The following is an 18,375-nucleotide window of genomic DNA, read 5'->3' on the forward strand; positions in this document are numbered from 1 at the left end:
TCTCCCAAAAAATGGCTCACTACTCATGAAAATCCTCACTACTGAAGAGGATCTAAAAATAGAATCTGGCCAATGGGTGACACTTGAAGTGGGGAGGGTAAAAATGGCTTTCCCAGCCCTTGAAAACACAGTCCTAACCAGCTCTGGTTTTCATCATGAATTTTAAGCTTCAATCACCAGGTTCATAAAACTGACTTCCGTTTAGTCCCTGGATGTTCAGAATAGGTTAAAAAAAAAAAAAAAATGTGCTAACGATCCTCAAGGCTGCCTAATGGGACAACAATGCTTTTCAGGTTTTAAACAAAGCCAAGTCTAGCCCAGACTAATTCTGGTTTAAGGAATGATCTGTCTGATATATGGAGTCTCCTTCATAACTTCCAGAAAGAATGGAGCAGATTAAAGTCATGTAATTTGGAAAGAGGAAATAGCTAAATAAGGTACTGTAGGGAGGTTCAAGAGGGAGGGGATATATGTATACCTATGGCTGATTCTTGTTGATGATGTTTGACAGAAGACAACAAAACTCTGTAAAACAACTAAAAATAAAAACTAAATAAAACTAAATAAATACTAAATAAAATAAAAACTAAATAAATAAAAACTAAAAAATAAATAAAAATTTAAAATAAGAAGGTACTTTATGTTAGGAAAAATCTGAGCTCCGAAGGCCAAGTGGCGCGCTGTCTACAGCACCCCTTCTACACTATTCTACAGCTCATCTATCTAACCAATAGATGAGTGAGAGCAAGGCAGACCGGTTCCTTTCTACAGACAAGAAATGCCTTTTGTTCAGTTCAGGGACAATCCTCCTTGCTCCCATCGAAAAGTTATCTGCCGATATTTGGACATTAGTTTCAATACTCCTAATCTATAAATGTACAACTGTACTTCAGATTCTCTTTTGAACCAGCTGGAACACCTCTCCAGTTTTCCCATGAGTTAGTTAAATATAATCTTTAACACATGTTTATGTTTTCTGCTTATATGAGAGTCGTGATTTTACCTTTACTTAAGAACTGTCTTATAGTTTTAGAGTCTTTCTTCTGAAAAGAGGTAAACATTCAAATGTGCTAAAATATTCACTATTCCAACCTAAAATTTTACTGATCTGATTTTGATGAAGGCCAGTAGTAATCAATGCACAAGAATGATATCTACAGAAAACATACATGGTTACCAAAGAGGGATGAGGGTGGGGGAGTGATAAGTTAGTAATTTAGGGTTAGCAGATACAAACTAATATATATAAAATAAATGACAAGGTCTTACTGTAGAGCACAGGGAACTATAGCCAATATTCTGTAATAAATCATAATGGAGAAGAATGCAAAAAGGAATATGCTAATATATATACACATATGTATGGATGTGTAACTGAATCACTTTGCTGTATACCAGAAACTAACACGATATTGTAAATCAACTATATTACAATAAAAAATAGAAAGGCCGTGAACAAAAATGTTACAAAAAAGAATGAAACACTGAACTAACTGGAGTCTATCACTCACTGATATTAATGACAGTACACTTCCCTTGTCCTGTGAAAACGACAACTGTCAGAAGTCTCAGCTTACTGCATTCCTTTTTCATTTCAATCCCAATGTGTGTCCCCATGTTCCCTCTTATACAGATCACCATAAATAATATTGGATTTGGGTTGAATTATTTAGCACTTTTCTCTGTTTCATAAAAAAATCATACATTTCTCTAGAACCTAAAGTATATTTCCATCTGTTAATTTCTTCCCCACTCAAGAAAATTCCCTACAAACACTTCATTACCACTTACAGGAGTCCTTATTACTCATTCCCTAATTCTTCCTTTTCTGTTGCAATTACTCATCTTCACATCTCTATAGCCCTCAAGACAGAGGCAACCTAGCAAGGACATCAGCAGTTCTCTGAGCCACAGACCAGATACTAGGTTGCAATCCAAACTATCTTTACTTTAATTCCAAGGGATGTTTTTCAATTCTTGAGAGAACAGACTTGTGGACACAGCAGTGGAAAGAGAGGGTTGGACAAATTAAGAGAGCAGCGTTGACATATATACATTACCACGTGTAAAACAGCTAGTGGGGACCTGCTGTATAGCATGGGAAGCTCAGCCTGTTGCTCAGTGGTGACCTAGATGGGTGGGAGGGAGGCTCAAAAGGGAGGGGATATATGTACACTTACAGTTGATTCAACACTGCTGTATAGCAGAAACCAACACAACATCGTAAAGTAATTATCCAATTAGAAATACATTCTCTAAAAAGTTACAGCATTCTGTCTTCTAAAGGGCAATTAAATGATCTTGACAAAACTCCCCATCTTAACTGTTAAATGGAAAAAAAAGAAAGTTAAGATTAGCAATATGCAGTTACTTCCCAAACAATTTTAGGACTGGAAGCATATGCAAACCAAATCAAATATCCATAGAATCAAAGTTTTGGCCATTTTTGTTTTAGAGTATTAAAAAAAAAAAAAGGTACGTTCAAAGAACCACATGAAAGCTACTGATGCCTGGTCATCTGAGCTTAAAGATTTCCTGAGGCCAACAACCTGACTTAGCCTCTGGCTGGGAGTTGCGTGGGGTCACACCTGCCTCCCCCAAGCTGGCACAACCTTGGTGAAGAATTCCTTTGAGGACTTTCTGGTAAGCAAGCATTTAAGGCTCCCAACAAACAGCCTTACATATGATTGATCCTGAGCTATGCTTCCCAAAATAACTTGTTCCCTTGGAGCCTGGGTAATTATGAGCAAGACACGGCTCTGGGTCAGGGCAGACCCAACTGTTCCTTGGTTACAGGCAAGAGCAGCATTCATTTACTTTCATGACCCTCTTCTTGAGGATGAATTCAAGCTTAAAGAAAAGCTTACTGATGTTTTCTCCCCCTCCCCCTCCTCCCCTCCCAGACCATCCTGGCAACTGGGGAAGCAGCTTGTTCTACCCAGACAGCAAAATAAATATACTTTAATTCAAGTTCACCATACTGTTACTATTTTCAGGGACCCAAATAAATGGTTGCCTCCTTATATTGAAGGAAATGGCTCTCTGGAATATGCCACATGCTTTGTGCTGGTGGTTTGAACCCTAGCACGGTTATAAGTGGGTAACAGTCCCCAGTTAGCTCCATCCACAGATTTGCACTACATACAAGGAAAGCTCTGGAAAGCAGAAGAGCTATGAAACAGGGAAGCTGGGCATTTCCAAAGCTCCTGCCACTGGAGGGAATCAGGCTGGCACTTCCTCCATCAAGAAGTTCTTCCCTAGGGCTCATGCTGAGGGCAAAGTGTTCAAAAGTCTTCATATCCTAAGCCATGTAAGACAATATATATTATAGTATAAAACATAAATATATGCTTTTCAACTATGGCCTCAAGTCATCTAGCAGGCAATATGACAAAATGTTAACACTAGTTTTCTCTATGGTGTGACTATAAAAAATTTCTCCTCCATATTTTCTGTAATAAAGACATATGACTTGGGCAATTATTTGAAAATGTATCTCCAAAAAGTAGTTTAGGAAAGCCTATACAATCTGTTAGGTTAGAGTCTCTGCCCTTCTCTGGTTAGCTGTAATTATGCTAACTAGCTTTACTTTCCTCAGCCTTCGTCATTCTACCTGAAAAAGGAAAGCGACTTAAACTGGACATACTCCAGCAAGTCTAAATTTCTGAAGTTAATCACTTGATAAAGTGCTACTTCAAGGCTTTTTTTTACGGGTAAGTTTCACAGTGGAAATCCCTAGTTCAATATCACATTTTAAAATGTGATATAAAATAGATAAGTGATAAGAATCTACTGCATAGCACAGAGAATTCTACTCAACACTCTGTAATGGCCTATATGGGAAAAGAATCTTTAAAAAAACAAGAATGGACATATGTATATGTATAACTGATTCACTTTGCTATATTCCTGAAGCTAACACAACACTGCAAATCAACTACACTCCAACAACAAAAAATGCCCCGTGGAGAAGGTACACACTGTCCAAGTCCAAGGGCCATGGAAGAGAAATCCTTTGGAGTCCTTAGTATCTAGTTACCCAGACACTGACAGCAATAGACCCACGGTCACCCCCCAGGTATTTCTGACAGCAATTTCCCTGCTTCCTGACCAAGTCCTTAAAGGACTCCCACGACGACTACTCTGCCTGTGTCTCATCACAGAAGGGACAATTTCACATTAAACATAATTTTATCCCACATTAAATATACTTATTACCACTTTACTATCAGACTTTCAAGTCTCTAAAGATATGTATAATTTTTTTAAGAAAAAGACTTAAGCTGTCACAAAAACAAACTTAGAGATCTGACCTTGGAAATAGGTCCAGATATTTTAATAATGTTTCACTCAGATTTTTTGGGCTTCCCTGGTGGCTCAGGTGGTCAAGAATCCACCTGCAATGCAGGAGACCCGGGTTTGATTCCTGGGTCAGGAAGATCCCCTGCAGAAGGGAACAGCTACCCACTCCAGTATTCCTGCCTGGAGAATTCCATGGACAGAGTAGCCTTGTGGGCTACAGTCTATGGGGTTGCAAAGAGTTGGACACGACTGAGCGACTAGCACTTTTGGGTTTTTATTTACTTTTATTATTTATTTTTTACTGTGCATGGGCTTCCTCTAGTTGCTGCAAGTGGGGGCTACTCTCTAGTTGCAATGTGTGAGCTTCTCATTGCTGTGGCGTCTCTTGTTGTGGGTCACAGGCTCCAGGGTGCATGGGCTTCAGAAGCTGCAGCCCAGGGGCTCAGTAGTTGCGGCTCCCAGGCCCCAGAGCACAAACTCAATAGCTTTGGAGCATGGGCTTAGTTGCTTGAATCAGGGATCAGGGATTAAACCCACGTCTCCTGCATTGGCAGGCGACCTCTTTACCCTGAGCCGCTGGTAAAGAAAATCTTAATTTTCTAGACGTGCAAAATCAGCACCCTTAAAGTCAAGCACAGATTATTATCAAACTATCTGAGGTATGAGCATAAATACTACTTACAAGACTACACAGACAGTATACAAACTACCAAAATAACAACGGTGATGTGGATCTCAGAGGGAAACCTGGCCCACGGGAGGCCTCCAGTAAGGTCAGGGGGCCCGTACTTCTCAGACATAGGGCTCACTCCCACCGCTGGCTGCAAGGCTTGGTCTTCCAAAGGATTCATGAGTTAGAAGACTCAGAAATTACTGGGCTGTGATATTTAAATCTGTCGAAGTTTTAGAACTCTCATTTCACTAATATTCACATTTTTTCAACTTCAGAAATAGGCCAGAACTTTCAGAAAAGACATTATTGTCCAATATACAAATTATTTGGGCCTCAATATTATTTTAACCTTCTCCGAAATGGCCTTGTGTATCTCCTCTGAACAGAGTGACCACAGAATTTGAAGTCTAAGCCGGACCACCTCTGAGGGTCAAAGGTGACACTATTTATAGTTACTCTGGGACAAGAGCCACAGCTGAGGTTGTCTTGGGAAAACCTAGATGAGGGGGTCACCCGACCTCTGGGATCAATCTCCCCCCGTTCCTCATTTCCTTTCATAAAGAACTGAAAAGCTGAGAGATGGGCATCATTCTGTATGCCTTCAACTAACACAGTGTTAAATGCCTATTACATCTCAATAAAGGTGGGAAACAAACAAAATGAATCTTTGCAAGGAAGGAGGTGGCCTGGAACTGCTACACGCAGATAGTCCCTATCCCTTCCAGGCCTCCCCTAGAAATTCACATACCTAAGCAGGTGAGGACCTGATCTACGTCTAAATAAAATCTCCGGAAGCAGTCTTGGCAAGACTGCCCCTAAAAATGACCTCTCCCCAAAGACATGTTACCTATCTGTTCGACTCCTTCCTCTGGCTCTCTTCCGGGGGTGGTGGAGGAAATAGACGCAGAGGCATCAAATTCAGCATCTTCAGACACTGTTCCCACCTCCTGTCTCAAATTCAAGCTCCCCACTCGGAGCAGTAAAAGCCATGGTCACAGGAGTCAAACCAATAAACCTGAAGGAGGCTATGGGATCAATGTATCTGATCAGTTTGCAGCAAGAGAAGAGAAATAGCCTTCCAGTACTGCCTTCTCACATGGGGCCACAAACTACGGTGAACCCATCCACGTTTACAGGATGTTAAAAGACTTTGCCTCTGCCAACAGAGGTTTCTCGGCACAATGTTGTTCTCTTCCCCTTCCGAGCCTGAAATTCACCATTAGGGTTCTTCTTGGAACTAGGAATAAGACAATGGCATTATTGTCTTAGAAAGGTCACTGTTAAAATATTGATGAACCCCTGGACACTCCTGGTGGTCCAGTGGTTAAGAATCCACCTACCAATGGTTTGATCTCTGGTCCAAGAAGATTCCACATGCTGTGAGGCAACTAAGCCTGCGTGCTACAACTACTGAAACCTTGGTGCCCTAGAACCTGTGCTCTCTGCAACAAGAGAAGTCACTGCCATGAAAAGTCTGCACACCACAACTAGAGTGGAGCCCCCACTCCTCACAACTAGGGAAAGCCTGTGCACAGCAACCAGACCCAATGCAGCCAAAAAAAAAAGTTAAAAAAAACCTGATGATCCTTGGAAAGGCAGGTCTTGCCTAAAAATCAGACAATCATAACATAATCATAACCCTGTGAGAAATTATCAGGGGAGCTAGGGGTTAGGAGAGGTGTCCAAGCAGAGCAGGGAAGAGGCCTGGATGGTCAAAAGCAGGTAGCAGGAAGCCTGGCTCTGGGGGAGGAGCCAGAACTTTCAAAACAGGGAGGGTAACAATTGGCTCACTTGGCAGTTTTGCTTCACAATTTTGTTTAAAGAATAAAGCATCTGTTGAACATAACTTTTTTTTTCCTTTTAGGATTGCACATCCCTGGTAATTACTTCACAATGTACCCATTTATCAAAACATGTGGCATAATAAATATATACAATTTTTCACTTCTCAATGACACCTCAACAAAGCTGAGGTTGGGGGAAGAGCCGGGCATCGTTTATTTGTGAAACTTGCCCAGCAGGGTTCAGAGGGATTCACTATATGTTCTCTTTGCTTCTGTGTATGCTTGAAATTTTCTATAATAAGTTAAAAACAAATAAAAGAAAGGCAGGATATTTTCAATGTAAAGTGAAGGGAGTCCTTGGCACTGCCACTGGCCAAATGTCTATGGAGCCCGAGTCTTGGCGAGCATCCTTGTCCACTAAGACATCACGTCTGCAGGAAGATGGCTCTAATCTACACTCTTGCCTCTGGAAGTCTCCTTTTCTCGTTCCAAAAGGGAACTGACTCAATTACTTAGGCATCCTGAACTCCAGTTTCTTTTTGGAACTGTGTCAGACAGACCAGTGGTTAATTCCAAAGATGTGCCCTTAGTGGCATGTCCAATAAGCCTCCATTTGAAAGATGTAGTTGGCTTCTCCTGTGGCCCCTGTGCTCCTCCTCTGGCATTTCTGTGGGACGGAGTGATGGCTAGAGCCTGACTATGGGAAAATCTTGGAAGGACAATATTTTCCATGTCTCAGATTTAGTCTTCTCATTCTCATCAGATAGTCCCCCTTATAAATTAAAAATCCAGACACACACACACACACAAAAAAAAATCCAGACACACACCCCCTTTTAAACGGGGGTTTGGGGGAGCGATGCATTGGGAATCTGGGTTTAGCAGATGCAAACTATTATATTTGGGGTTGGCCAAAAAGTTCATTAGAGTTTTTGCATGAGATGCTATGAGAAAACCTGAATGAATTTTCTTATCAACCCATATTTTGGTTCAGTCCAATATATAATGGATAAACAACAAGGTCCTACTGTATAGCATAGAAAACTATATTCAATATCCTGTAAGAAACTATAATGGAAAAGAATATGAAAAAGAATATATGTATATAACTGAATCACTTTCCTATATAGCAGAAATTAACACAATATTGTAAATCAACCAAACTTCAACAAGATAAATCTTTTAAAAATAAAAATAAAAGCACCTCCTCTGGAGTTAAATCACCTGGATACAAAATTCAGCTCTGCCACTTGCAGATCAAAATATACAATAAAATAATTAGCACCTCTGTATTTTATAAAATTTTGATTGTGAAAGATATCTTTGTAATATAGACAAAATTCTGTGTACATTTCCTAGCTACCACTTCCCCACCCTCAACCACCCGTAGGTGGGTTACTTAACCTCCCTAATGGAAAAGTAAGAATCACAATACTCATCTCTTAAGACTGCCATGACATTGGAATAAAATAATATGTATGGTTAAAACACTGCCTGGAAATTCTCAGTAAAGAGCTGCTTTGCCCTATAACAGTGAATAGCTTGGAATACTGGGAACCATGTGCCAAGTCCCCTCCCCCTCTTTTCTTAATCCACTAGCAAAAAATCCATATTTTAAAAGACCATTTTTACTATCTTATTTACTATCTTATTCTTTTATTGTTATACTGAAAAAACAAATATAAACAAGATTAAAAAAAAAAACTTGAAACAAAACACCGGAATGAGGACCACCATTCATCTCATTTTAAAATTTTATAAACAATAAAACAGAAAAAGTTGGGACTTCCTTGGCAATCAAGACTCCCAGAGCTCAGTCTTTCTCTCCTATAACAAAACCCACTGTGTATGCAGGTTTCTATTATGGGCACTTTGAATCACTCAAATGAGACTTGGGGATTATAAAGAACCAGCATGACCAGCAAGATATATCATATTCAGAGCCATGAAACAACTCTCAATAAATTTAAAAGGATTTAAGTCTTACAAAGTATCTCAGACCACAATAGAATTAAGTTAGAAATCAGAAACAAAAAGCCCTCCAGAAAATTCCCAGGTCACTGGAAATTCAATAACACATTTCTAGGTAACCTAAGGGTGAAAGGAAAAATCAAAGGGAATATTAGGGACTTCCCTGGCAGTCCACTGGTTAAAACTCTGAGCTTCCAATTCAGGGTGCGTGGGTTCAATCCCTAGTTGGGGAACTAAATCCCACATGCTGCATGGTGCAACCAAATAATAATAATAAACAAAAACAGAAAAGAGAAATCTACCTTGTGGTTGAATGCTATATTTGGTATGTTGAGATGAAACTAATTCTTTTCAGTCATGAAACTACTTCTCTTAATAATCCTTACAGATTTGCAACAAAGTCTTCCTCAAGAAGGCCCCGCCTTGGCCACTCCAGTTGCAGAAGGATTTTATGTCACAGACTTGAGCACACACCACAAATAGTTTCTTACAGCTTTTCACTTCCTTTGGAAACCATAACTTATCTCATGAGCTAAAAGAGCTCCCATTCCACGGTGCCAAGTCCCTGGGTTTCTGTTCTAGCAACTAAACCAACTCAAATGCCAGATTCAGATGGACTGGCAAAGTTCCAACAAAACACCAAGGTGAGATTTCTCCAGGAAGAAAAGCAAAGACATTTCGACAGTTTGAGTGGTTCCAAGTCATCCAATAAATGCATGTTTTCATCCAGAAAAGCAATGCTTCCACATTTCGGTAATTACTGCTTCCTGCAGGAGCCCTCGATGTTAGCTCACCTCAGCGTCTGCCAGGTACATCTTCCACTTCCCCCTCCTAACAGTTTCAAACTTGGCCTCTGAACAGGTAACTCCTGCATGTAAATCTCTAGGCTTGACCTTTCTTTTCGATATTTCCATGGGCTGTCAATCCCTCAATCCAAACCTTTCAATTTTAACTGCTACAGAAACCTAACCACCCTCTTATTTTCCCAGTTGAATACCAAAGGCACTAGAGATAAGACCAGAAACAAGCTGATTTCAGTTTTATGGTCTTGATCAAATACTGTACCTCGAATATAGTGGGACAGTAGCAGTGATACAGTGGTTTTATAAGGTTGAGCCATAAGAAACTGCAGTTTGGGGAGGTCAAAATGGTGTCAAAAATTTCCTATGGTTCAACCTAGTATGTACAAAATATCTTAAAATTCTAATAAAAAGCAATGAGATTATCTCCTAAGTAATTATTATCTTCCCATCCTGTTCGACTACGATAAAGTAACTTAAAAGATCCCTCATGACTCTAAAAGATAGGATTTCTTGATTTGCCAATCTCAGTTATAAGTATCTATATATGATGCAGTCATATGTTCAATATCAAATGCTGCTGTCATTTCCCACCTCAGTCTCATAGTCACCTACTTGTCCACTTGACCCTCACAGTTACTAAAAAAAATAGGAGTTTTTTACTAAGATAGCAAGCCTTTTCATGTTGTAACAGACACTAACAAGTATCCATTTTCATTATACAGTAATCTCTAGGAATGATGCCTAATATTTAACCCCTAGCCGAAACAAACACAACTCAAAGCATGCTAACTCTGTAGTCCTGGATTTGGCTTATACCAAGACTGTCCCAGGCAGATTCTTTTCCAGGGTCCACACACTCTGCAGAATCACATGCATCTCTTCCCTATTTTCTAATTCTGCTACTGTGAAGCCTGGCATGTCTTCCAAAAATTCTTGTTTTACCAGGTTTTACACACAGAAAAACAAATTTAAATGTATATTTCTCTGTCTAAATGAATTTGGAATTTTATTACATGGGTAGATGTTTTCAATCTGGACAAAAGAGTCATGTGAAATTAAATCTAGGTTATCAGAATTTTGTTCATTCATGGGGTGACACATTTTATTATCATTTAAATATATCTACATGTATGGTTTTATTTTTTTATTTTATCTCTAAATTGCAACTTTTAAAAAACATTAAGCAGTTTCTCTTTCTAGGATCAGTCTTGGAATAAGAACTAAGTTGGAGAAATCTATCATTTGTGGAACTTGAGAAAATGCTTTGAGAAAACAGCTTTAAGGAGCATTAAACATCAGTGTGAGTTGGATTTAATACATCTGTAGCTCATGGAGTTACAAAGAATGCAAAAAAAAATTATTAATAACTGTACTAAATTCTTTTCCAAAATATGACTAATAATTTCTGTACTTCACAAATGTGAGTGCAGACTCTGAGTAGGCCCAGGGGACCAAATAAGAGCATCTGCTCACGGGAGAGACCAGGAGAGCATCTAGTGAGCCACGTTCTAGAGCAGGGGCCTGAGCAGGAAGAGCTCCCAGAACCAGGAGGAGGCCGGACTCCGGTATAAGCAGAGGGATGAACTAAAAACAACATGATGACCCCAAGGACCCTTGGGGTAAGAGGAGTAGCAGACAGAGGATGGCCTGGCCTCCCAAACCCCTGTGAGAGGTCTGAAAGGCCCCCTCGAGGCAATAAAGAACCACAGAGGGAGACTTCCCTGGGGGTCTGGTGGTTAAGAATCTGCCTTGCAGCGCAGGGCACATGGGATCAATCCCTGGCTGGCGAACTAAGTTCCCACGGAGCAATGAAGCCTGCGAGCCACAGCTAGAGTCATCGTGCAGCAATGAAAAATCCCAAATAACACATCAAAGGTCCGTGTGCCACTCCTAAGACCCAAGGCAGCCAAATAAATAAATTTTAAAAAAGAACGACAGAGCGGCTTTAAGTAGAAATACACGACCAGGCTTGTGTTTCATAAAGATCACTCCTGCAGCATCGGGGGACGAGTCCGAGCACAAGCACAGAGTGTGGAAGGGTGACAAAGCAGAGGCCACCACCCCCATCCAGAGACTCTGAAGGGCCTTAAAGCACATGGTGGAGGAAGGGGCAGGGTCTGGGGGACTTTAGGAGGTGGGCTCCACAGGGGCTGGGAGAGAGGAAGGGCTCGAGGCTAACTCCTAGGTTCCCCACCTGGGTGCCAGCGAGGAAGATGCTTCCAAGCACCGTGACCAGGAACCATGTAGAAGGGGCTCTGGAAATGTTCTCTGCTTCATCTGTGAGCCAGTCCCTCCTCTGTGCTTCTCACTCCCCTGTCTCCTGAACTATGCTGCAGGCCCCTTAAGGCCTGGGATGGAGCCAACTCCATGCTGTAACCCTGGTCCCCAGCATGACCGTAATCAACAGCTGCCAAAGAACGAATGGCCACACTCCTGCTCCACTTCCATTCTGCTCTTCAGTACAGGTTGCAAGGGAACAATCTTCTACTGCCAGTTTCTGCTCAAGGAAATTGTGGGTGGGGGTGTATACTGAGAGGTGTGTGTGCAATTGCTCAGACAGGTGCTTGTGTAAAACACAGACCCATCTCTTGTGTTTGAGATGTTCCTGCCTGAGAAATTCGTCTAGCACAGTAGTTAGCAAGCGATTTCCCCTCATCTTTGCTTTCTGTTCTTTCTGGAAGAACTAGTCCCGTTCCCAGGGAAACAGTGGTACAGTTCTGACTGTCCTCCAACGTATTCCGTGTCAACTCCTCTGCTCGTCATGGGAGCACCCCCGCCCACCCCGGAGCTGCGCCTTCTCTGTAGGTGTCTCCCAGCTGCAGCAAGAGACTGCAGGGCATTCTGACAGTTTTCTGAAGCTGTGTTCATTAGGTTTCCCAGCTAAGAGTTCCATTCCTCCTCCCACACTCTCAGAAAAGCTTATTTGGGGTTCAAGTTTCTTCCTCGGTGAATTAGGATGAAGGGTGAAGGGCAGACTCCAGGACATATCACAGTACCTAAAAGAAGATGAAGAGAAAAAGACTGATTTCTCCACCTTACAGCTACTGCACCTGTGACTCTGCATAGCAAACCAAGGGCACCTTGAGAACAACAGCCACTCTGGGGGCAGAGGTCTCTTAGGGCTCCTACAAGATCCTGTCTTATAAGCCTGCCCATCATCAACTCTCTCTCGACATCAATGGATACCTGAAACTTCAGCCCTCTCTTTAGGCAACAGCCACCTGGATGCACAACTGGCCCCTCAGCACTCGGCCCCCTGCATCCCATAAATGGTTAGCTTTCTGCCCAGACACATCTCCTAGTGGAGAAGCAGGTACTCCTGGTTAGTTTTGTTACTTGTCAATATCACTATCTTGAGTTTTAAGTCCAGGAGCTCTAATGGTGAGATCATGTCCGCTTAATTGGATTTATACAACAGCCTGCCAGGGAACCACATGGGGTTATTTAATACTTTTTATAATCCCTCCTGATCTCTCTCAAATCAATGCCTTCCTCAGAACTGCTTCTAATCCTCACCACTTGAAATGTATAGTCCCCGTAATGAGTTCTACCTGGATCCTCCACCTCAGGCGCTTACCGACTCCCATTTATTCTGCAAACAATAAACTACTGGAAACGTGGCTCCCCCTAGCTCAAGCATTCCCAATAGCACTCTTGGAGCTCGAAGTCCACACTCAGCCTGGCATCCCAGGTCGTCTATAACCTGGTTCCCCAGTTTACCAATGTAATTTTCTCTCTGAATTTGTTTTTTATCTATTTATTTTTAATTGGAGGATAATTACTTTACAATTATTGGGTTGGCTTCTGCCATACATCAACATGAATCAGCCATAAGTATGCACATGTTCCCTCCCTCCTGAACCTCCCTCCTACCTCCCACTGCATCCCACTTCTCTAGGTTGTCACGGAGCACTGGGACTGATTCTGCATCTTTGGCTTCAGTTAAGCTCCTCTCTTCTTCACACTTCTTCAAACACATCTTGAATAGCAGAGATGTCAGCAAGCACATCCATTAACACGGAGCTGAGTGTCTCGAGGCCCGACTCCCGGTCTGGCCACTTGGTGACTTTCTCACCCTCCCCCACCCCACCCCTCTAGGTCAGATGTGACTGTACTAATGTCACTGAACTATACACCTGAAAGTGGTTAAAATGGTAAAGTTTATGCTCTGTACATTTTACTTCACACACAAAAAAGTACATTCAAATCACTAAGGAACAAATAATGTGTTTCTTCTTCCCTCGAAAGTCCAACCACAATACTGATTACTATCGACACTGCTTGATGAAATTAACAACTATTGGCTGCATAAAGATAGTAATAATATTTACATTTACAGATCATTGTGTGGTCTACAAAGCCCCTTTGATGGAAACTAGTTTGACCATTTGATTCTGAAAAACTATGAGGCAAGAAAGACAGGGAATCCCTTATTTGTATTTTCCAGATGAAGAGACACAACTCTAAACGTTTAGTGACTTAATTATGGCCAAACAGAGGGTACCAGGCGGAGTTGAGGTTCATCTAGGGCTCTTGAATTGGAGACACTTCACAGGCCCTTGGTTTCATCATTCACCTTGTTGGAACCATTCTCACCTTTTCTTCCCCAGGAAAAATTTCTGCAGGAGCGTACTCCAATGTGCAGGGTAGAAGAGCCCGCACCTGCATCCTAAGCTAACAGGTGCTCATCAGAACATGGAAAGGGGCAACTGGCAGTTTCTGAACCCTCTATTTAATCCGGACCTGTGGGCAGCTACTCCCACACAAGTGTCCTTCCCCACTGCCTGACCCCACATGGCAACATTTTAGTCTGATGGCAGGACTGATAGCCGGTGCACTGAGATGAACGGTGACCTGGTCCATCTAAATTGTGAATACACAGAACCTGCATTTCTTTAGAAACAATGAGAAATGATCAGAATTCTGAATGTGGAATAAGTGAACAACTCTCTTATTGACAATGAACAGAAAAGTGTATTGATCACCTAGCTCTTACAGATTAAGGATGGAAGAACACTTTATTATCGAAACACACAGTCACTTCCTTAAAAGGCCTGTTTTAGCCTTGCAGGGTGGTGAAGGACAGCACTTGGTGCCCACGGAGATAGCACACATATTCAGCATTGCTGCTCTGACAAGTCACCTCCCAATTAAGCCACTGTTGAATTAAAGGCTGAATGTGCTCTTTGCTTCCAAGAGAAACTTATTTCTAAGCACCAAAGATCTAGAAGTTTTAAAAGTCCACTGAAGAGAGCCCCATTTACATGAATACAAATATTCTCAAATAGCCCTGGAAACAGCAGGGGAGAACTCTGAAGCACCTGTACACACTCTTGCTAAATTCAACATCTAAACTGTGGCGAGAGCACGGTGCATCCTCAAAAAGTTGAAAGCGAATTATTGCCACAAGAACCAGAGATTTCACTTCTTGGTACACAATCAAAAAAAAAAACAAACTGAAAGCAAGGTCAAGAAAAGGTATTTATAAACCCATGTTCACAGCACTATTTACAATAACCAAAAGGTAGAAGCAACCCATGTGTGAATCAATAAATGGATGGGTAACCAAAACATGTGGTCCATACAGTCAGTGAATTATTATTCAGCTTTAAAAAGTAAGGAAATTCTGACACATGACAAAACATGGATGAACCTAGAGGACATGATGCTAAGTGAAATCAACCAGACACCAAAGGGTAAATAGTGTCCCTAGGGGTCTAATTCATAGAGGCAGAAAGTAGAAGGGTGGTTGCCGGGAGCTAGGGGTGGGGGCAATAGAAAATTATTGTTCAATGGGTACAGAGTTTAATGGGTTTTTGCAAGAAGGAAAGAGTTATGCAGACTGACTACACAATATGAATGTGCTTAACACCACTGAACTGTACACTTTAAAACAGTGAAGATGACAACATTGATGTAAAAACAAAAAAAGAAACCTCTCCTCACACACACACAGCGCTATACTTTTACTAAGTCCTTCTGTAGTGAGGAATTCCATACCAGAGAGCAAGGATTACCACAGTCCATGAGACTCTGTGAACTGTGGATATAATTAGTCCCCACATCCATTATAACACTACAGACGTCATCATGTGTTACCAGCATCTGTTGACAGATCTCATACCCGGCATATCACTGAAACGGCAAGTGTGGAGAAGGTAGCCCACAATAGAAACAATGGCATTTTATCCTTGTCCTGTTCCAGCAGTTTGGCTCATAGGACATAAATAGAGGCCACTGCTCTGGCTGCTGCGACCTCACAGCTCAGAACTATTTTACTGCCTTGAGTGGGTTCTCTACAAAAAGTAGAAAATAGAGGATCTTCTGGATCTGTTCAGCTCCATGTCCTAATGGAAAGCTTCCTTCTGTTTTGTTTTTCCCTAATGTCACAACACAGCACTCAACCTACCTGAGAAAAAAAATTAATGCTCACTTTTTAGCATTATTCTGTACTAAGACCAGGACATATGCCTGTTTTTCAATAATATATTTCAAGTGTTATACAGTTTTAATAATATATTCACATAGGAACCCCAAACTTTAAAAAATTACAACAAGGAAATTATATCCCCAAATAGCATGTAAAAATTAAAAATTATATATAATTATACATTATATGTAAAATAATTAAAAACTATGTATATAAATATATATATTATATACATATATGTATATATGACAAATGACATATGTCTATACGGCATTTGGAAATTAAAATTAACTCACCCTGTACTGTAATTTAAAAAAAATCAACAGAAACTGTTGTGATTAGACTATTACTTTCAAAAATGATGGGCAGACTACCTGAGAAAAAAAAGAGCAATCTTTGCAAGACTTAAAACTTAAAAAAAAAATCCATGAAAAGAATGTAGTAATCAAAACCGTGGAAAACTTTTTTAAAAAGAAACACACTGTTAAAAATTAAAGCAACGATTTAACTTCTTTCTGACTGATGATGCATCCATCAGCCCAGATGACACAATAATAATAATAAACAGTAATAATCCTCAGGCCAGGTGTTTCCCTCACAATAAGTCATTTTAAAAACTGTAGAAGGTCTGAAATTTTATTCTCCTCTGTTGACTCAACTTCCACTTATTACTCTCATTCCACTGTTTTCAAGAAGGCAGGGACTCAGAGGGAGAATGAAATGTAGCTAAACTGGAGCTTTCAAATAAATAATGTATTAAGTGATCTCCTTAACGGAGAAATGACAACAAAAGAAAAATCTGGATTTGAAAATATTTGGTTATTTTATAAATAACCAAAAAGCCCTCTAAAATGGTTATTTGATATTCATCCAAATATGAGACCTCTCTGCTTCTGTTTGTTAGGAGTATGGGATGTGTTTCCTGCAGCCAGACACTTATTCACCAGGCACTATCAGATAATCACCCACTGTGGCAGCTACACAGAGCATTCCCATGCACACATATGGTCAACAGACGTTATCCACTTAAAAGCAGGCCCTTAGAAGGGAAACCCACTTTGCCCCACCCCAAGAAAAACAGGGGGTGAAAAAGCATAGGGCACTTTGCTTCTGCCAGGACACTGTCATCAGAAGGTTGGGTGAACAGGTCTGCGTTGGCATCCCTGACCCGGCCAGGCTCTGCGCCCAGTCAAACGGAGGCGGGATTTAGCCTCCTGGTGAGCAGTCGCTAGAGTTCTAGCCAAGGGGATCAAGAAGAAACCTTGAAATAGTGGAATGTTCCACTGGGCCCCCAGAGAGCGCCAACGAAGATGAGCAGGGAACTTTCAGAGCTGGCTGACTCCCTCGTCCCTGGTGCTTACCTCAACGAACCATAAATAGAGTGTGAAATAACTTTCATGGGTGAATGGTGATCATACAGCATCCCTCTCCAAGAAGCCCTAGAACATTTAATAAGTGATTTCCACTTCTTCTTTGGGGCAGCCCTGTGAAAATCGGAATGAAGCTGATGTTCATTTGACCTCCTTTATTTGGGGAGGGATGGGGGGCCGTTACTGAAAACAACGGGACCAGGAAATAACTCTGTGGTGAAGATCACAGACTCGAGGGGTCAGGAGCCGACCTGAGACTCTTTTCAGATTCTGGTCTAATGCGGGTTAAAACTGAAACGCCCGCACTGTTCTTCCCTTAACATTTTTCGTTTTGTAACTCTTGTGTGACACACGCGCGCACCCACGCACATGCGCGCGCGCACCCACGACGCCCGGTTCCGTGACCGTCCCTGGACTTTATCTCCTCTCTCTCGGGGCACCCGGGCTTCTAGGACACGGGACCACAGAGCCCTCCATCAAGCGCCCTCCCGCTAGTCCACCCGGTCGGCGGCGACCCCGCGCGGGCGGCCCCCCGGGTAAGGGGACACACGGACAAGCGGGTCGAGCCCGCAGACGGTGAGCACGCGACCCTGGCTGACCTTCCTCTGCTGCTTCTCCCAGGCGGGGTCGAGGAGCAGGTCGCGGTCCCACTCCTCCTCCTGGATCATGTACTCGTCATCCTCGTAGACGTAGTTGTACTGCACACCAGGCTCGATCTGGTTCATGGCGCTCGGTGGTCCGGGCGGCGGCGCGGCGCGCGGGGTCGGACGGGCGGGCGGACGGGCGGAGACGCGGCGGAGCCGGCGAGGCGCGGGCGGCGGGCAGGCGGGCGCGGGGTGACCTGCGCGCGGTCCTCTCGGGGCGGTACGCTGGGCGCTGGGTCGCGGGCGAAGCACCAGCTCGGGCTCCGAGCGGCTGCCGCGCCGCTTAATACCCGCGCCGCCCGTCACGTGGCCGCCCGGCCGCGCCCCCGCCCCGCCTGGGCCTCCGCCCGCGCCCGCCGGCGTCGCCCCGAGCACGTGCTGGCTGGCGGCGGGGCCCG

At 42.5% G+C, this 18,375-nt stretch overlaps 1 protein-coding gene across 1 annotated transcript in view; it reads right to left on the reverse strand.

Moving 5' to 3' along the window:
* Positions 1 to 18,119, reverse strand: part of ACTN2 (actinin alpha 2) — a 75,735-nt gene extending 57,616 nt beyond the window's left edge. Inside the window, exon 1 of the mRNA XM_052639348.1 lies at positions 17,933 to 18,119. Coding sequence (XP_052495308.1) covers positions 17,933 to 18,058 — 126 coding nt within the window. The 5' untranslated portion in view covers positions 18,059 to 18,119. The remainder of the gene's footprint in view (positions 1 to 17,932) is intronic.
* Positions 18,120 to 18,375: the final 256 nt, after the last annotated feature.

This window comes from Budorcas taxicolor, chromosome 5 (genome assembly GCF_023091745.1).
Source record: "Budorcas taxicolor isolate Tak-1 chromosome 5, Takin1.1, whole genome shotgun sequence".
Taxonomy (NCBI): Eukaryota; Metazoa; Chordata; class Mammalia; order Artiodactyla; family Bovidae; genus Budorcas; species Budorcas taxicolor.